Source organism: Leopardus geoffroyi, chromosome B4 (assembly GCF_018350155.1).
Source record: "Leopardus geoffroyi isolate Oge1 chromosome B4, O.geoffroyi_Oge1_pat1.0, whole genome shotgun sequence".
Lineage (NCBI taxonomy): Eukaryota > Metazoa > Chordata > Mammalia > Carnivora > Felidae > Leopardus > Leopardus geoffroyi.
Genome location: NC_059341.1, coordinates 71,779,935 through 71,798,927, shown reverse-complemented (window position 1 = coordinate 71,798,927; position 18,993 = coordinate 71,779,935). Strand labels below are relative to the sequence as shown.

The window sequence follows — 18,993 nt, the reverse complement described above, 5'->3', positions numbered from 1 at the left end:
AATCAAAATGTATGCTAGAGGTACACAAGAACTGAACCAGAGCATGTTAACTATCAATCGATCAATAATACCTTGAAACCATTCCTTCCTGCTATCAAATAGATTTCTCTGATCAATTACTGTGCTTTTAATTACCTGATTGGCCATATGATATTAACACTGCATACAACTAGATTAGATTCTGCATACACATCAATCAGATTTTGATGTGAAATTCATTCATTCCTTTTCTGTCACATCATAGTTACAATGATTTTGTAAAAATAATTATATATATATCCCCTTTATAGGAAGAAAGACACTGTTAGAAAGTGCAGAAGGAGGCTTGGAACTGCAATCATACCATGTACCTGGAATAATGCTACTGACTACCATATGCGGCCACTCTTACCTCAACTAGGAAGCGATTATGTGCTTCCTGATATCCTAATTCTTCCTGGATACAGTTTCCAGTCTCCTTGTGCTTGGTTGGGGCCAAGTAATTAGTGCTAATCAAAGTTGTGTGTCAACTAGTCTTTAACAAAGCAGTAAAGAGTATCCAATGGAAAAAAGACAGTCTCTTCAACAAGTAGTGTTGGGAAAATTGGACGGTGACATGCAGAATGAAACTAGACCACTTTCTTACACCATACACAAAAATAAATTCAAAATAGATGAAAGACCTAAATGTGAGACAGGAAACCATCAAAATCCTAGAGGAGAACACAGGCAGCAACCTCTGTGACCTTGGCCAAAACAACTTCTTACTAGATATGTCACCGAAGGCAAGGGAAACAAAAGCAAACATGAACTATTGGGACCTCATCAAAATCAAAAGCTTCCACACAGTGAAGGAAACAATCAACAAAACTAAAAGGCAGCCTGTGGAATGGGAGAAGGTAATTGTAAATCACATATCTGATAAAGGGTTAGTATCCAAAATCTGTAAAGAACTTAACAAACTCAACACCCAAAAAACAAACAGCCCAGGTAGGAAATGGGCAGAAGACATGAATAGACACTTTTCCAAAGACAACATCCAGATGGCTAACAGACACATAAAAAGATACTCAACATCACTCATCATCAGGGAAATACAAATCAAAGCCACAATCGGATACCACCTTACACCTATCATAATGCCTAAAATTAACAATACAAGAAACAATAGGTGTTGGAGAGAATGCAGAGAAAGGGGAACCCTCTTGCACTGTTGATAGGAATGCAAATTGGTGCAGCCACTCTGGAGAATAGTAAAGAGGTTCCTCAAAAGAATGGAAAATAGAATTACCCTATGATCCAGCAACTGCCTTATTAGGTATTTACCCAAAGGATACAAACACAGATTTGAAGGGGTACATGCACCCTTAAATTTACAGCAGCATTATCAACAATAGCCAAATTATGGAGAGAGCCCAAATGTCCACCAACTAATGAATGAATAAAGAAAATGTGGGGTGTATATATATATATATATATATATATATATATATATATATATGATGGAATATTAATCAGCTATCAAAAAGAATGGAATCTTGCCATTTGCAATGACATGGATGGAGCTAGAATGTATTATTATGCTATGTGAAATAAATCAATCAAAGAAAGACAAATACCATATGATTTCACTCATATGTGGAATTTAAGAAATAAAACAGATGAACATATGGGAAGCAGGGGGAGGGGAAGGGGAAGAGGAGAGAGGAAAACAGACCCCAAGAGACTCTCAGTGATACAGAACAAACAGAGTTGAAGGAGGGAGGTGGGTGGGAGATGGACCAAATTGGTGATGGGTATCAAGGAGGGCATTTGTTGTGATGAGCATTGGGTGTTGTATGTAAGTGATAAATCACTAAATTCTACTCCTGAAACCAATATTGCACTGTATGTTAACTAAAATTTAAATTAAAAAAAATTTTGGGGGTGCCTGGGGGGCTCAGTTGGTCGAGCGTCTGACTTTGGCTCAGGTCATGATCTCACAGTTCATGAGTTCGAGCCCCATGTCAGGCTTTGTGCTGACAGCTCGGAGCCAGGAGCCTGCTTTGGATTCTGTGTCTCCTTCTCTCTCTGCCCCTAACCCACTCACAGTCTGTCTCTGTCTTTCTCAAAAGTAAATAGACATTAAAAATTTTTTTTTTAATTTTTTAATTAAAAAAAAAAAAAGAAAGATGTTTTTTACACAGTTAAAAAAAAAAAAAAAGTTGTGAGAAGAAGTTACATTCCATCAGAATGTTGAATTATTTCCCTGAGACTCCAGGAGCAACTCTCAACATTACAATGTAGTTACTATTTCAACCACGGTCCCAGAGGGAGGATGATGAAGCAGAGTCCTCCAACCGACTCACAATGAAATGTAGTGTGAGTAAAAAACAAATTTCGTTGTCTTAAGCCATTGAAATTTTGGATTTGTTTGTTACTGACACAGACTCTAACCTATCCTGACTGGTAGAATCTTAGTTTTAAGATCTTATCACTGGAGCCTGCTGTTCAGTGTTCTAATTCTGAGATACCAACTTCAGTGGCTTTTAACATGGAGCCCATAAACTCCCTCACACTGTATGCAAAATTTAGGAGGCTGGGGAAGAAGATCCACGGTGTTCATTAAATTCTCCAAAACTCCTGACTTTAGCTCTGCCTTGTTGCTGATTCTTAAGTAATCTATGAGTTTAGTCTCTAACCATGATAGGTAACCTCTGGTTGCCAACCTTGACTTGGATCTCCTTGCCCTAGACTCCTACCTTGTCTTTGTAACCCATCATCATTCATTGTCTGGCTATGATGAAAATGTGCCTGTGACCTGCCTCCAGAGCTGAACCAGCTCTGGATACTTGTTTGATCTCAAGGAGATCAGTCTTTAAACTGTAACTGGGGGCGCCTGGGTGGCGCAGTCGGTTAAGCGTCCGACTTCAGCCAGGTCACGATCTCGCGGTCCGTGAGTTCGAGCCCCGCGTCGTGCTCTGGGCTGATGGCTCAGAGCCTGGAGCCTGTTTCCGATTCTGTGTCTCCCTCTCTCTCTGCCCCTCCCCCATTCATGCTCTGTCTCTCTCTGTCCCAAAAATAAATAAACGTTAAAAAAAAAAATTTTTTTTAAAAATTAAAAAAATAAAAAAATAAAAAAATAAAATAAAATAAAATAAACTGTAACTGGTAATCAGTGCCCAAAGTAGGTACTCGAAAAATGTTCTTTTAATCAATGAGGCTGATCTCAAACAGATCAACAGTGTCTGATACCTTGCTCCTACGAAAGATAAGGAAAAATGGCTATTGTGAATTTTAATTAAAAACCCTCCCAAAGCCTGACGAGTCTAGGTAATAAAGTCTCTAGAAGCAATTCCCCAAATAGGTGCACAAATCTAGCTTTTCTACTAGTTTAATTTAGGTCATTGAATTTTTAGAAACTTACTCTAAACGGACTTACCTTAGATGATGCAGTAAAGTGATAATCAAGGCCACCCTATCCAGACAAGTGAATTGTTTAAGCAGCTGACGTTCTGTAGCTTAGCTGTCCTTTCTGCTGAGCCCTGTGTTAACCTAACATGATCCTAACAGAAATATCATATCTGTTGCTCATTTAAGACCTATGTAATCCTGTTTACTTATCAGTTTTATGTAGATCCATATATTCAGTTAAGATGTCACTGTAAGGTTCAGTATAAGCTACAGCCTCTTATCTCTCTGTAGTTACTTATAACCTTATCATCAATGATTCATTTTTTTAAGTTTATTTATTTGAGAGAAAGAGAGTACATGCACACACGAGCAGGGGGAGGGGCAGGGGAGGGGGAGGGGGAGGGAGAGGTGGGGGGAGAGAGAGAATCCCAAGCAGGCTCTGCGCCGTCAGCAGAAAGCCCAATGTGGGGCTCAATCTCATGAACTGTGAGATCATGATCTGAGACAAAATCAAAAGCCCGGCGCTTAACCAACTGAGCCACCCAGGTGCCCTGACCAATGATTTATTTTATATGCTTAGCTTTAAGTTTGCACATCAAATTCTCTAATAAAAGTAAAATGGTTTAATAAATAAATTTGACTATCTAATAAATGTTATATATACATATACATGTATAACAGTATATTGAATAACATATATTACATATAATATACATTTTATATTAAAAATGTGCATATTTAGGGGCGCCCAGGTGGCTTAGTCGGTTGAGCATCTGACTTTGGCTCAGGTCATGATCTCACAGTTCGTGAGTTTGAGCCCGCATCGGGCTCTGTGCTGACAGCTCAAAGCCTGGAACCTGCTTCAGATTCTCCCTCTCTGCTCCATCCCCACTCATGCTCTGTCTCTCTCGGTCTTAAAAATAAATAAAACATTAAGAAAAAAAATTGTTTTAAATGTGCATATTTAGGTAGTATATGGACGATCTTGAAGCAAACAAATCTATTAACATTTTTCCTAAAAAACTGCATATGTGGTATATATTCTTCTCTATTATTACACAGAATGCTGAACATCTTAATGCTTTGCAACATCCCTGGGAACCATCCTCCTCATCTTTTAAAATATGCATTTTGGGGGGAGAGAATTAAACTATGTAGTCTACAAAATACAAGTCAAAATCTAATACCCCTTTTCTGTCTTCATATTTTGTGTATATTTTACTAATCTTTTATTGTAAAGGACATAAAGCAGGTTTTTTTTTTCAATTAGGTAAGGGTATCCATTTAATACATTACTTAAATATGATGTTTTTCTATGTCTTTTGTAACTAACTTGTTCAAGTATTTTATGCACATTTGCTTCTCTAAGAAAAAAAAAAAAAAAAGTAGAGCGTCAGGGTACCCTGGCAGTAGCCTAAAGGAAACTGAAATAGAAAGAAGCTAAGCAGTTCCAATGAGATTCTCCTCTCGAGGAAAACACAAGCGGGGCTCATTTATCTTTACCACAGAAAGGCACTATCCTCCCGATCCTGTGCAAGAGTAGAAGTTGTAGACATTCCTGACTCAGCAGCCAGAGTAGTGAACACAACAGTGCTACAAGTGATGTTACCTTGACAGGGAACGATTGGAATGATGAAACATTTTATTAACAGAATTCTGTTTACTGGTTCTCTGATTCCCTCAAGAATAACTATGGGGTTAATAGGTGACAAAGGGGGTTACTTGTCACCGAAATGTCACTTTCTCAGCTCGTGCTGGGTCCCTCTTATTCATTTATTAAATTAAACTATATAACTTCTGATAAAACGTAAGCCTCAGGCTATCATATACATCAACTTTTCATGCCTGGAAAGTAATGATTTCCTACATGCTCACCACTGGGAAAAAGGAACTGAGATGAAAATTAAAGATATTCATTATTACACAGTCTCTAGATAATGGATATTCACACACATGCACATATGCATGACTGCCACGTCATTAATTCCCATGTTATCATCAATAATTTCACCAAATGTTCCCTCTTTGCAAAAAAGACAAACTTAGCAAATAATCATTTAGTAACTTAATATATGTTTGATTTCCTCTTCTGAAGCCTGATTAAATATTATATTAGCTCTGTGTATTTGCTTTTCATTGATGAAAAATAAGGAACAGTTTATGTATATTCATAAAGATGCATTCATAGCACTTGAAGTGAGTGCTATGTATTGCATATACTAATCTGACTCTATAATGCAAGTATATTTAAGATTATGTATTATGTACTATTACGGCATAGGAAATTAATATTTGTTGAAGACCTACTAGTGCTAGTTTGCATACATTGATAATAATCACCATAGTTGTAATGACAATAAAGTAGTAAGATCATTGACATGTATTATATCATTTCGTTATAATGGCCGAAGTACTTACTGTTATCATTATAACTAAGACTTACTGAGAGCTAAAGTACTTGAGAAACTAAAATATATTTTCTAGGGGCACCTGGGTGGCGCAGTCGGTTAAGCGTCCGACTTCAGCCAGGTCACGATCTCGCGGTCCGTGAGTTCGAGCCCCGCGTCAGGCTCTGGGCTGACGGCTCAGAGCCTGGAGCCTGTTTCCGATTCTGTGTCTCCCTCTCTCTCTGCCCCTCCCCCACTCATGCTCTGTCTCTCTCTGTCCCAAAAATAAATAAACGTTGAAAAAAAAATTTTAAATATATTTTCTATTATTATAAAAGCAACTAACACTTATTAGGAGCTCATTACATGGTGGGCAGCACACCAATCTCTTTGCACACATTGTCTTCTTTGATTGTCACAACAACCTTAAGGCAGTACTAACATCCCCATTTTGCATCAGTGGAAATGTGGCTCCGATAGTGAAGTTTGCCTGGGGTCACATAGCAAAAAAGAGTGTCAGCACACAAGTCCATGCTATTTCTAGGACAACACACTGCCCTCCGTACAAAGCAAAGCCAATGGTGACCGAGATTATGTTTAGTTTGTTTCTCCACTTTGGAAGCATGCATTTCCCCAAGATTAACAATAATAATGGTGAGGTTGATAATAGTAAACCCAGTAACAATCCTGTAACAGCAACCTATGTCTTAAAAATGAGAAACGGGGGCGCCTGGGTGGCGCAGTCGGTTAAGGGTCCGACTTCAGCCAGGTCACGATCTCGCGGTCCATGAGTTCAAGCCCCGCGTCAGGCTCTGGGCTGATGGCTCAGAGCCTGGAGCCTGTTTCCGATTCTGTGTCTCCCTCTCTCTCTGCCCCTCCCCCGTTCATGCTCTGTCTCTCTCTGTCCCCCAAAAAATAAATAAACGTTGAAAAAAAAATTTAAAAAAAATGAGAAATGGTCTAACTTTTCCAAGTTATTTTTGCCAGTGAGCGGCTAAGATGGGGCTAAAGTCCAGGTCTTTCAATTGCCACATTCGAATTTTTCCCCTATAACAAGCTGATAAACTATTTAATGAGAGAGTCGAAATAAGCAACTGTAAACAAGGATCATGGAACACCTCTTAAGTGTGTCAAAACAATGTCGATTCTGGACAGATAATAATGCACTCGCACCCAGTAATAAGGATGCAACATCGATTGTGTTTTTCATTAGTGTTTTAAAACTTCATCAATTCAGACAACACTTACAGTAAACTCGTGATAATTTGGCTGTGCTGCGCTATTTTACCTTTGTACTATCAAAACCAAGTAATGCGAAACCAATACTATTAAAAGCAGCCAACTGTGCTCTATTGCTATACTGTCTCTGGCTGGCTAAGTAAGTCTCCTTCTCCCTTGTCCGACCCTCCCCCACCCACTCCCCTTTCCCTTCCCTCCCTCCCTTTCTCTCTCACCAAGCCTGCCTCCCTCCCTCCAGCACCCCACTGGGTCAGCCCCCACGACCAGACCCAGCCATTCACTTCCAACTTTTCTTCTCTCCAGCCCATTCTCAGCAACCAGCTCAGGCCCCTTACTCCCAGCCTTGGTAATTAATTGTACTATTATTGTGAATTAATCGTACAAGCAAGTCAATGTTTAGCCTAATTAAGAATGAAGCCAACAAATTATGTAAAGCACCACTCCAGCAGAATTTGCATTCAGCCTTGCATTAGCAGCCAATCAAGCTTTTCAGCTATTGACTCAAGTATTTTCAGACTTCATGAATACCTACAGCCAAGCTTTCCCCCCATCCCAGCTTCTAAACCCGGCCCAGGGACTCCATCCTTCATCTGTCCCTCTAGGCCCACCCCTTGAAAAACAATAGATCTCTCTTTTCATTTACTAAAATTTAAATGGATAATTTGGGACATTAATAGTGTTGTTAGTTTACGTCACACAAAAACTGTAGTGTTTAATATTACAAAAGACCATTTAAATTTTTTCTTGCCATCTCCCAAAATAAATATAGCACTTTTAAAAACAACAAAACACACACACACAAACGTCCCTTCCTCCAAAGGAAGCTACCAGTGTAAACAACAGTCACCAACTTTGTACTTGAAAAATAGCAAGTGAAAATCAGGGTTCTTAACAGAAAGAAACATGCACCACAGCCATAACTATCTAGATCAGTGGTGACCAGAAAGAGAAAAAAATGTTTGAGTAAGGAATCTGAAAGCATTAGTGAAGGTTTTAAAAATAGTGGACATGGGGTGCCTGGGTGGCTCAGTCGGTTAAGCGTCCGACTTCAGCTCAGGTCATGATCTCACGGTCCATGAGTTCGAGCCCCGCGTCGGACTCTGGGCTGATGATGGCCCAGAGCCTGGAGCCTGCTTCCGATTCTGTGTCTCCCTCTCTCTCTGACCCTCCCCCGTTCATGCTCTGCCTCTCTCTGTCTCAAAAATAAATAAATGTTAAAAAAAAAAAATTTTTAAATAGTGGACATAGGAAGGAAAAAAGTACTGCATGGAGTGAAATTTCACCCTGAATTTTTCGATTAAAGTGTAACTCAACTTTGGGAAAAATAATGGGCCGAAACCTAGACCTCTAGCAACAGAAACTAAAGCTATAAATCAGTCTTTTCTGATATGACATATGGACACACAGATGGACCAGAGTAACAGTCATTCTTTACAAAATGAGGATAAGAAGAGCATGGGGGCTAAGGTGTAGGTCAGCTGTGCACATACCCTTGAGAGAGCATTAGCGCTTGAACCATTTCATCCAGCCCGTAGACAGTCTGTGCCAGTCTCTTGCTTGGTCATTTTTTTCCTACTCATTCTTGCTTGCTTTTGCTGTTCCCTCTGTACATAAAAGCCATGCATCTCAGATTTTAGGAAAGTGTCTATTTTAAGTATTTCCTCCTGTCACCACTCCTAGGCCTATCACCCTTACAGCAAATCCACTGAATGTGCTTACCACACCCAGACATTTAATGAGCTCTCCACATAAGTTCTTACTTACTAAAACTGATCAGAAACAGAACAGAACGGAGACGATCTATTCCATTTTCATTCCACCCATCACCAAATTCTTACCTTCATTTTTTTCCAGATTCTGAATATGAACGCTAATATTTGTTTTCAAACTTGCCTGAATCAAATCACTTTGTCTCACTCAGTTCTCAATTTTTGTCTTGGCAACACTTAACACATATTGATGTATTAATATTTGTAACACTTCTCTGGAAAAAGATGTGTATTAGGAAGAAGAAAACTTTGTCATTATCACTAGAAAACGTCAGCTTCTTCATATCCTGCCCTAAGTAGGATACACCCTGTGGAAAGTTATTCCAGTTCACAGAGGAAATTTTATCAGTCTGTCAAGTGTCTAATTTCCTCAGTGCTAAACACAACATTTATCCTTGTAATACTGGAATAAGTCTATAAACATGTATATAAATGTATGTGTGTGTGTGCATGCGTGCCTATGTGTTTATATATACTATTATTTAAACTTGTTTTAGAACATAAAAAGAGGCCAAGTGCATCACATAATAAGTACTTATTATAGAGATCACTAAGTGGGTTTCTTCAGAAAGCTCACTAACAATTAGGAAGGCAAATATTTCAACCCAAGTTTCAAAAATTCAAAAGAAGAAAGATTCTCTTCAGAGAAAACCTGCCTACCACATGGTGAGGCAGTCTAAGCTTAAAACATGCCTTTTGCTGCCACCAAGTGGCTGTTTTCAGAATCTTTTTATGAACAGAACTGGAGCGTGCGTGCTTGCTTTCATACCATTTCATTCCTTATACATCATACATGTTATTCTTTGGGGAATTGACATATCTGAGAAGTCCAGGCAAACATTTCCTAAATTAGGGCTTTATACATTTGATGCCGTAGAAATTCCATGACTAAGAAGTTCTTCAGAAAATGATGTCACAAAGGGTGTAAGGTATCTAAACACTAAAAAAAAGACTCTTCCCAGCCCTATATGACTTGCTCAGTTTCTGGTCAGTAAAGACCTCAACCTCACTAGATTCTACACCTGAAACTAACGCTAACTGGAATTTAAATAGAAACTTGAAGAAAATTAATTAATTAATTAATTAAAGACCACAATGTGGACTCGAGCACACCTCTATTTCTGTCAAACAGAGATTTCTAAATGGATTGGCCTTAACATACCTAGTTGAACACAGAGGAAATCAAAACAACTGGGGGGTGGGGGGTGGGGGGAGTCATTTAGAATCATTTTTAGGGGCGCCTGGGTGGCTCAGTGGGTTGAGTGTCTGACTCTCAATTTCAGCTCAGGTCATGATCTCAGGGTCATAGGACATACTTAACATGGAGCCAGCTTAGGATTCTCTCTTTCCTCTGCCCCTCTCCCGTGCTTGCGTTCTTTTTCTCCAAAAATGAACAAACAAGCAGATAGATAGATAGATAGATAGATAGATAGATAGATAGATAAAACAAAATAATAAAAATGCCTTTAGAATCATTTTTAACCAAGGCAAGTCCATGACTGTGGAAGGAAATAGGAAATGGTCTGGTTTCTTTCCTACTAATGTCTCTTTCTTGAGGCTACAGTCCTGTTTGGGAACAATGCAGCATATTGCAGGACTGGGATTACCACAAAACCCTAATTTTTAACTTAACTGATTCCTTTGCCTCTTTTTCTTTGACTGTCTTCCCTCTTCACTCCCAAGAGACAGTTAATTAAACATGAATTGAATGACAGGAAATTGCTAACTTAAAAACAACACAAAACTGAAATGCGGTAGCAACAGCCCCTTTGGGATTCCAAGAACACAGCACCATTCCTCTTGGGGTCCTGGTTCCTTTGACTGCAAAATGCATTAATGTGATTTTGGTTATGAAAGGAAAAGTCCCAGATAAATCAAAGTGGACAGAAGTAGAGATGAAAGACAACTAAATTTCTCTATATAATGAACCAGAAAAATTTTAGAAGTTTTCTGGAATTCCAGAATTCTGGAAATGCAGGGGGCTCCAGAGAAAAGTAGGAATCTAAAACTTATTATTATTATTTCATAATTTATTGTCAAGTTAGCTAATAACATACAGTGTATATAGTGTGCTCTTGCTTTCGGGAGTAGATTCCCATGATTCATCGCTTACATACAACACTGAATGCTCATCCCAACAAGTACCCTCCTCAATGCCCATCACTCATTTCCCCCCCGCCCACATCAACTGTCAGTTTGTTCTCTGTACTTAAGAATCTCTCATGGTTTGCCTCTCTCTCTGTTTGAAACTATTTTTACACCTTCCCTTCCCCCACAGTCTTCTGTTAAGTTTCTCATTGCACACATGAGTGAAAATATTTGATATTTGTCTTCCTCTGACTTATTTCACTTAGCATAATACCCTCCAGTTCCATCCACGTTGCTGCAAATGGCAAGATTTCATTCTTTCTCATCACTGAAGAGTATTTGATCATATATATAAGCCACATCTTCTTTATCCATTCATCAGTTGATGGACATTTGGGCTCTTTCCATAATTTGACTATTGTTGAAAGCACTGCTATAAACATTGGGGTACATATGCCCCTATGAATCAGTACTCTTGTAGCCTTTAGGTATATTCCAAATAGTGTTATTGCTGGGTCTAGGGTAATTATATTTTTAATTTTTTGAGAAACCTCCACACTGTTTTCCAGAGTGGCTGCACCAATTGTCATTCCCGTCAATGGTGCATGAGGAGAACCTGAAACTGAGAAAAGAGAATGGGGGCACCTGGGTGGCTCAGTGGGTTAAGCATCCATCTCTTGATTTCAGCTCAGGTCATGATCTCACAGTTCATGGCTTTAAACCCCTCCATCAGGGTCTGAGCTGAAGGTGCAGAGGCTGCCTGGGATTCTCTCTCTCTCTCTCTCTCTGCCCCTCTCCCACTCATGTGTGTTGCACTTTCCCTCTCTCTCAAAAGAAATAAAATAAACATTTAAAAAGAAGAAGAAAAGAAAAGAGAATGGCCAGGGATTAGGGGGTGGGTTCTAAAATCCCAAGGAAAATGTATATTAAAACCATAAAATTATGCCTATGGTTATGAATTTCTCAGAACTTTTTTCTAAGCAAAGCCCAGCCTGTCAGACAAGCCTCCTAGATGCTGCCTGTGCTGGTAGTTATATTTTCTAGTCCATCTTCTGTAGCACTCTGCAGAACCACTGAAGGTAGGAGTGCATGTTTCCATTCTCACCTAAAACGAGCCCAAATCCTGATCTCTGGTCCTGCTATGAGGGGTAAACTCAAACCCCTATGTTACTGCCTCGGAGTGTCACTACACAGGCTTACTGCCCTGGTTTTCAGATCCTTCTTCATTTTTGGCCTCTGGGATTTTTCTTTTTCTTTTCTTTTCTTTTTTTTTTTTAAGTTTATTTATTTATTTTGAGACAGAGAGACAGAGCATGAGCAGACGAGGGGCACAGACAGAGGGAGAGAGAGAATCCCAGGCAGGATCTGCACTGTCCGCACAAGCCTGACTCAGGGCTTGAACTCAAGAAACCTGAGATCATGACCTGAACTGAAACCAAGAGCCAGATGCTTAACCAACTGAGCTACCCAGGCACCCCTGGCCTCTGGGGTTTTTTGTTACATCTGGGTAAGCTCAGCTATGCAGAGCTATGCACAGTCTATCAGGCTGCATTATATTTTCCATCGTTTCTAAAGACTTAGTAGGACAGCCTACTTAGACAGCCAACATGTAAAAATGAAGTTGCTCATAAAATGTCTATAATGTAAAAACTCTGCCAAGGATCGGAGCCTTAACTACAGCAGAATCCTGATCCACAACCACAAACATTTATAGAAAGATGAGTTTACTTTCATCTTGATGACTTAAAACATAAAAGAAGTTACAAAAACAGCAGCATTTTGGTGGGGTGTGGTGTAGAGGGGTGGGAACAGAATCAATGGGGGGATACTTTCCTCATAGTAGTAGGACATATGGGCTGTCTTGAGCCCTGGTCCCTTTAGTCCGGTCAGCTAACTTACCTCTCTCCTTCTCCATTTGACCGCCTCTCGGCTTGACTCTCCAGAGATGGCTAATGCCATAGAGCTAGTGCACGCTTCAGGGAATTCACTCCAATGAGAACACCAGGAGCAGGCAACTTGACTCTCATCAAGCCAGTTCTGGCTAAAACTCTTGAGGTTCTGGTCACATAAACCTAGGGGTTTTGTTCTCTATAAGGAGGGATCAAAGGACTCCGGCTGAACCTAACTTTACAACCAATCCTAAAATTGGGGGGAAAAGGCAAATCACTCTAGGGAATCCTCTCAGAAATCCTAAAGAAGCCACAAACCAGGAAACACTGGAATCCTCAATGCCAATTGGATTCATTGTAAAGAATCCAGGATTCTTCTTCACCACCAGCAATCCTCTGATATAAAACTAGTCAGTCATGATATCCACATGCCTATCATCCTTTCCACACCATCTGGCTCCATCATTCCCTGCCCTACAAAGGATGAGGCCATGCCTCAAATAACATGGTGAACCCTGGAGAACCCCAATGCACAGATGCATCAATTTTCCCTAGGAATGGATTTTCCTCCAAGTTTACATTCCTACCTTAAAGTACTCACTAGTTCAAATGGCATGTGTCATTAAAGTTGGTAATATGTCTTTTATAAATGGTGATTTAATTTGTTTATTAGTAGAACTAAACCATTTGTCCCTTGCTTCGGATTTTTTAAAAAATTAAAAAGGGATTGCAGTAAGATGTCCCCTCAGGAAAAGATCCTTCTGAAAAAGGATGAGGCATATTGGTGAGGAGTTCAAGAGTTAGTAAAAATATGGAATACTGTATTTAGTCTGAAAATAAAAGAGAATCACTTTCAATTTTAGTTAAAATAGACGCATACAAATTCTCTTATTTTCTGCATATGCCTCCTACTTCTTTCAATTTTCAAACTCTGCTTGAAAGATTAAAAATACAAAGCAAAGCTAATAGACTTACAGTGACTGAGTAACAGAATCAACCAGCAATCAACTCTGTGCCACCCTAAGAGCAGGATGTATTACCAGAATTCACTACTTAATAGTCCAACTCCTCCTTTGTCAATGTCTAAAACAGAGATTTAATTATAATGTAACTTTAGACAAGTGACAGAACATGTCTGGTCCTCAGTTTCTTGATCTGTAAAATGGAGAGAATACAAAAACCTATTGCTTAGGGTCACTGTAAGGTTTAATTGAGTAGTGGTACTGAGTGCTTAACAGCTGTTAGCCCTCTGAAAGATTCATTTCAGTATTACCTACTGAGGGCATTACAGTGTGCCAGCGGTCTTCCATTATTGCATTTAATTTATTACCTTGATATCTGCTTCTTCCCTCAGAATAAAAACTTCTGGTTAACCAAGACTTCTTTAGCTCCATTAAAAAAAAAAAAAGAATTAAAGAAGTCAACTTCCAAGAAGAGGGTATATTTTATATTTAATGTATTATTTTCAGCAACAGCTTAAAAAATGCAAGGTTTTTAATGGGTCCCTTCCCCTTCTGGCCCCAGTGCTGACAGTGCACAACACCTCTCTGACAGGCTGAGTTGTGTTAGGTAATTCCAAGAGCACCATTACCCATTCCATTACTATCAGCACTGCGCTAAGGATGAAGCTTGTCCAGACTTCCCTAGGTTAGACTCTGTGACTCCATCATTTAAAAACAGACCCAGTAAATGGCATTATTCAAAACCCAAGAAACAACTACAAAGCATTTCGGTAGCTTCTTAAAGCCTGAACATTTTATCTAAATCTCACGTTCCACTTGGTACTAAAAAGGAACCTTTGTGAAATAACCTGCTTTCCCATTACTGTTCATCTCTTTTGATGGTGGGGGGAAAAAATAAAAATTTTAATTGAGCTATCCCTCTTAGCTTTGTGCTGGCTAACATCTGTACATAAGATCAAAACAACTGCAGTACAGAAGAGGCCGACAATCTTGCCTCGCCTATATTTAGAAGAAAATGATATTACCTAGCTTTCCAATCTATTGGGAAGGATAGATGAAAACCCTCCTTGGGAACTATTTCATTGCACAACAATATCTAACATAGTTTATTATTGTCACTAATCTAATTCCTAGTGCTGTAAGCTAAGCCCTTCTCCTTATATTCTGTTCTTAAACCTTACTAAGAGCAAACTAAGAATTGGAGAAACTTAAAAAAAAAAAATCTACGGTCTACTTGTTAGTACATCTTCATGCCACAGTGATTTGATTAGTGATTTGATAAGTATAGATCACAACCCTGGATTTAATACAGGGTGGCCCACTTTTAAGATGACCCATTCATAACAAAGTTCTCTCTGTTGGAACTGTCAAGAGAGTTAAAAAAAAAAAAAAATGCCACCAGTATCAAACACTTTTATTTAACCAGGCATTGCAGAGCAAAGGAATTGCAAATCTAAAGACCTTCATCTTAGCCCAGCCTTACTGAGTGTAAACAAGTCAGTAAGATTTCCCAATTCTCATATTCTGTCACTATAATAAAATTCTTACCTGCCCTCAAACTACTCCACAGAGATATCCTAAAGGAGAAGGAACACAAGACAAGCACGGTAGAACACTACAAGCTCCTTGGAGGAAAGGGTCTAAATGTCTTAAGCAAGAAAAATGCACAGATTATCTTTACTGACAGTAGACTATCACAAAGAGTTAGGCTACTACAAGCTAAAAAATTCTCGTTGAATTTTTACGAATTTCAAACATAACACTCACCACAGTAGAAAGGGGAAAGATAACCTACCCCATGTTCCCATCCATTAGAAGAATTGTGTTGTAGATGTGAGAAAATATGAAGAGAAACAGAATTGTGCTGAAGAACATTGTCATCCATGACCCATGATCCTCTCGAAACATTTTTAACCGGAGCAACTGACCTGCGATAGAAAACAGTATTAGAAATTCATTGTACATCATAATTCCAAATTCATGCATCTTCACTTTACTTCACTGAATCTCTATTAGCTCCCCATATTCTGAAGACTTTGCCATAGAATTGCCTTATGGATCAAACCACCATGTTAATGTCCTTTCTGGTCTTTTGTAAATAAATGATCATGGACAAAGTCTAAGTCAACACCATATTATCCTGGAGCAAATGACACTAACATGAAAATCGAGTATGGTTTAGAAATAATTCATTATGCCGCCATGAAAACAAGATGAATTAGAGCTCTACCATCCGCTATTTTCTATTTCACAGATGTGTTCTTGGTTTCTTGCATGAGAAAATTACTTAAGGCAAATGGTAAAGATAATTGCTCTTTGTCTCCTTACACCCACTCCCAATACTGACCAGTCAACAAAACCAAGGCAGAATTCACGTATACAAAGATCCAGCTGTTGAAGGTACATGAACACTTAAAGGGAAAACTCAAGTTTCTGTCATAAGATACAGACAACATAGCCTTTTTCTTAGCTAAAATATCCATACCTGCATACAGGCCTGTGGGTTGAAGGGGCAAGGGTTGGGGGAGTGGGGCAGCATGTACATGTGTTATGGAGCTTGGTGTGGCTCCCAGCAAAAGGTTACTTCCACCATGATGCCTAAAATTCCATTTACAAAGATAAATGCTAAAATTAGAATGTTAAAATTCAAATATTTCAAGGAGGGAAAACGTGTTAAGATCAATACTAAAGTAAAAATTATGAAGATCAGAATTAATCCAGAAATGCTTTTCCTTTATGGTAGAGAAGAGAAATGAGAGCATTAGTATATCCTGAAAGGTGAGGAAGATGACAAACCATGGGAGTAAGAAAAAATGAATGTAGGTCACCCTGGCTTCTCCTAAGATAAATTTTGTCTAGTATACTCATCTCCATTCCTGAGAAAGTTACCTAAATAACAATAAAGGCAATGATACACCTATAGGAACTACAGTTAAAATAGAGTAGGACTGAAATCTTATAATACAATTTCTCACTAAAGAAAATATTCCCTTGGAGAGGATGTGGAGAAACAGGAACTCTCATGCACTGTTGGTGGGAATGCAAACTGGTGCAGCCACCCTGGAAAACAGTGTGGAGGTTCCTCAAAAAGTTAAAAATAGATCTACCCTATGACCCAGCAATAGCACTGCCAGGAAGTTACCCAAGGGATACAAGAGTGCTGATGCATAGGGACACTTGTACCCTAATGTTTATAGCAGCACTTACAACAATAGCCAAATTGTGGAAAGAGACTAAATGTCCACCAACTGATGAATGGATAAAGAAATTGTGGTTTATATACACAATGGAATACTACTTGGCAATGAGAAAGAATGAAATATGGCCTTTTGTAGCAACGTGGATAGAACTGGAGAGTGTTATGCTAAGTGAAATAAGTCATACAGAGAAAGACAAACCATATGTTTTCACTCTTATGTGGATCCTGAGAAACTTAACAGAAGACCATGGGGGAGGGGAAGAAAAAAAAGAAAAGTTAGGGAGGGAGGGAGCCAAACCATAAGAGACTCTTAAAAAACTGAGAGTAAACTGAGGGTTGATGGGGGGTGGGAGGGAGGGGAAAGTGGGTGATGGGCACTGAGGAGGGCACCTGTTGGGATGAGCATTGGGTGTTGTATGGAAACCAATTTGACAATAAATTTCATATTAAAAAATAAAATAAAATAAAATAATAAAATAAAATAAAATAAGAATGTAGCAAAAATATATATATATGTTTATATATATATATATATATATATATATATGTATTTCCATCTGGAAATTGTCTCTCTAGGGATAGACAGTAGCTCTGATGTAGGTTACTGACTATAGGAAGAAATCTTTTAAGATTTAATTACTAAACTTTTCCTTGTACCTCACTTTTATTAAAATAGCACTTTAGATTTCATTTGGAAACCAGAAACATTACCCTAGCCAAAACTTTACATAGAGCAAAAAAAAAAAAAAAAAAAAAAAAAGATTTGGTCACATCATTATCATCTGGTTTCTTGTCCTGCACAAGAGAAGCAAAGGGCAAACCTGAAAGTCAGGGGGGATGTTAATTGTAACTAAAAGCAGAATGTGGAAAACTTTCTCTTGAAGCCAACAATACTATAAACTAGCACAGCAAATTACAACCCCACAGAACTTGTTGATTAATTGAATCAATAATTATGGAAAGCCAGAGATTTGCAATTCTCCACACAATACATTGTCAAAAACATGATAAATAGATATTAAGCGTAGAATGCTTGAGAGTAAAAAACTCATGCCATGAATATCTTAAAGCAAACTGTAAGGAATATTATTCATTCATTGAGCAAATATTGTTGAATGTGTTCCGATTAAATCAGCCATAGTTCTAGGTACTAGAGACACAGCTGAGAGCAAGCCAAGAAGGTGTTTAAAGTCCACCATTATTTAGGTGATTAGTGAAAATGTGATCTTATTTTAGACTCACAGGCTCTCTTTGTTCAAGGTTCCCTTTGCTGCAAGTCCTTTCAGCTTCAAACTAAGATTTATTTAATCCAGCAGTTTATAACGAAGAACAGCAAAGACCAGTTAATTAGAATTCCTTGAAAATTTAAATGTGAATTTCCTTGACATATGCATATATGCAAAAATTACTAATGGATTTATTTTAAAGGTCAAATCGTAATGCTGGCGGTTGAAGAGTGCTTTGTAAATAAAACACTGGATTAAGTGTACAGTGGCTGAAATAACATAAAGTTAGTAAAAAGGGAAATGTGACCGTACCATTTATGCTGTCATTGCCAAGCTCATCGTCTGGCACTAATTTCAGTCATTAGCGTCATTAGAACAAAATGGCAGGTTAACATTGCCTGAAATTCACTTGCAACGCACAATAAAAGTGCTGCAATATGTGAAGGACAGAACTGGTGTGAGTCAAACGTTGAGTTAAATCACATTATAAAAATTTCCCGTAAGTTACTTCAAGGTGAACTCACTGAGTGCCCATCCTAATGCTAGAAATATATATGTATACATCGCCATCAGCTGACTGCTGTTTAAGTGACTTCTCATGCCAGCTAATCAAATCAAGAACCTCAGTGTTACCTGAAGGTGTCACAGGAAAATGTGCTGCCTCTGCCCTGTAGCATAACCATACATTTGGTTTGGCTGGGACAGTAGTGGCTTATAACTGGTGTCCTGACATAATTATTAATAATTATGTCACTTCCTAAGTGTACTGGTCTGGGGAATAAATTATATGCCACCTTTTCTATAGGCCACAGAATTCAGAATTTTACAATACTTTCCTTTAGAGGGCTTTTGTAAATAACTG

At 38.6% G+C, this 18,993-nt stretch overlaps 1 protein-coding gene and 1 long non-coding RNA gene across 5 annotated transcripts in view; one reads left to right on the top strand and one right to left on the bottom strand.

Moving 5' to 3' along the window:
* Nucleotides 1-18,993, bottom strand: part of TMEM117 (transmembrane protein 117) — a 490,241-nt gene that overhangs the window by 382,795 nt on the left and 88,453 nt on the right. For all 4 annotated transcript variants that reach the window (XM_045466029.1, XM_045466026.1, XM_045466032.1 and 1 more), the window contains exon 3: nt 15,502-15,634. In XM_045466029.1, coding sequence (XP_045321985.1) covers nt 15,502-15,634 — 133 coding nt within the window. The remainder of the gene's footprint in view (nt 1-15,501; nt 15,635-18,993) is intronic.
* The window catches only part of LOC123591560, a 63,034-nt gene continuing 46,141 nt past the window's right edge, over nt 2,101-18,993 (top strand). The window contains exon 1 of the long non-coding RNA XR_006709407.1: nt 2,101-2,340. This is a non-coding gene — a long non-coding RNA (uncharacterized LOC123591560). The remainder of the gene's footprint in view (nt 2,341-18,993) is intronic.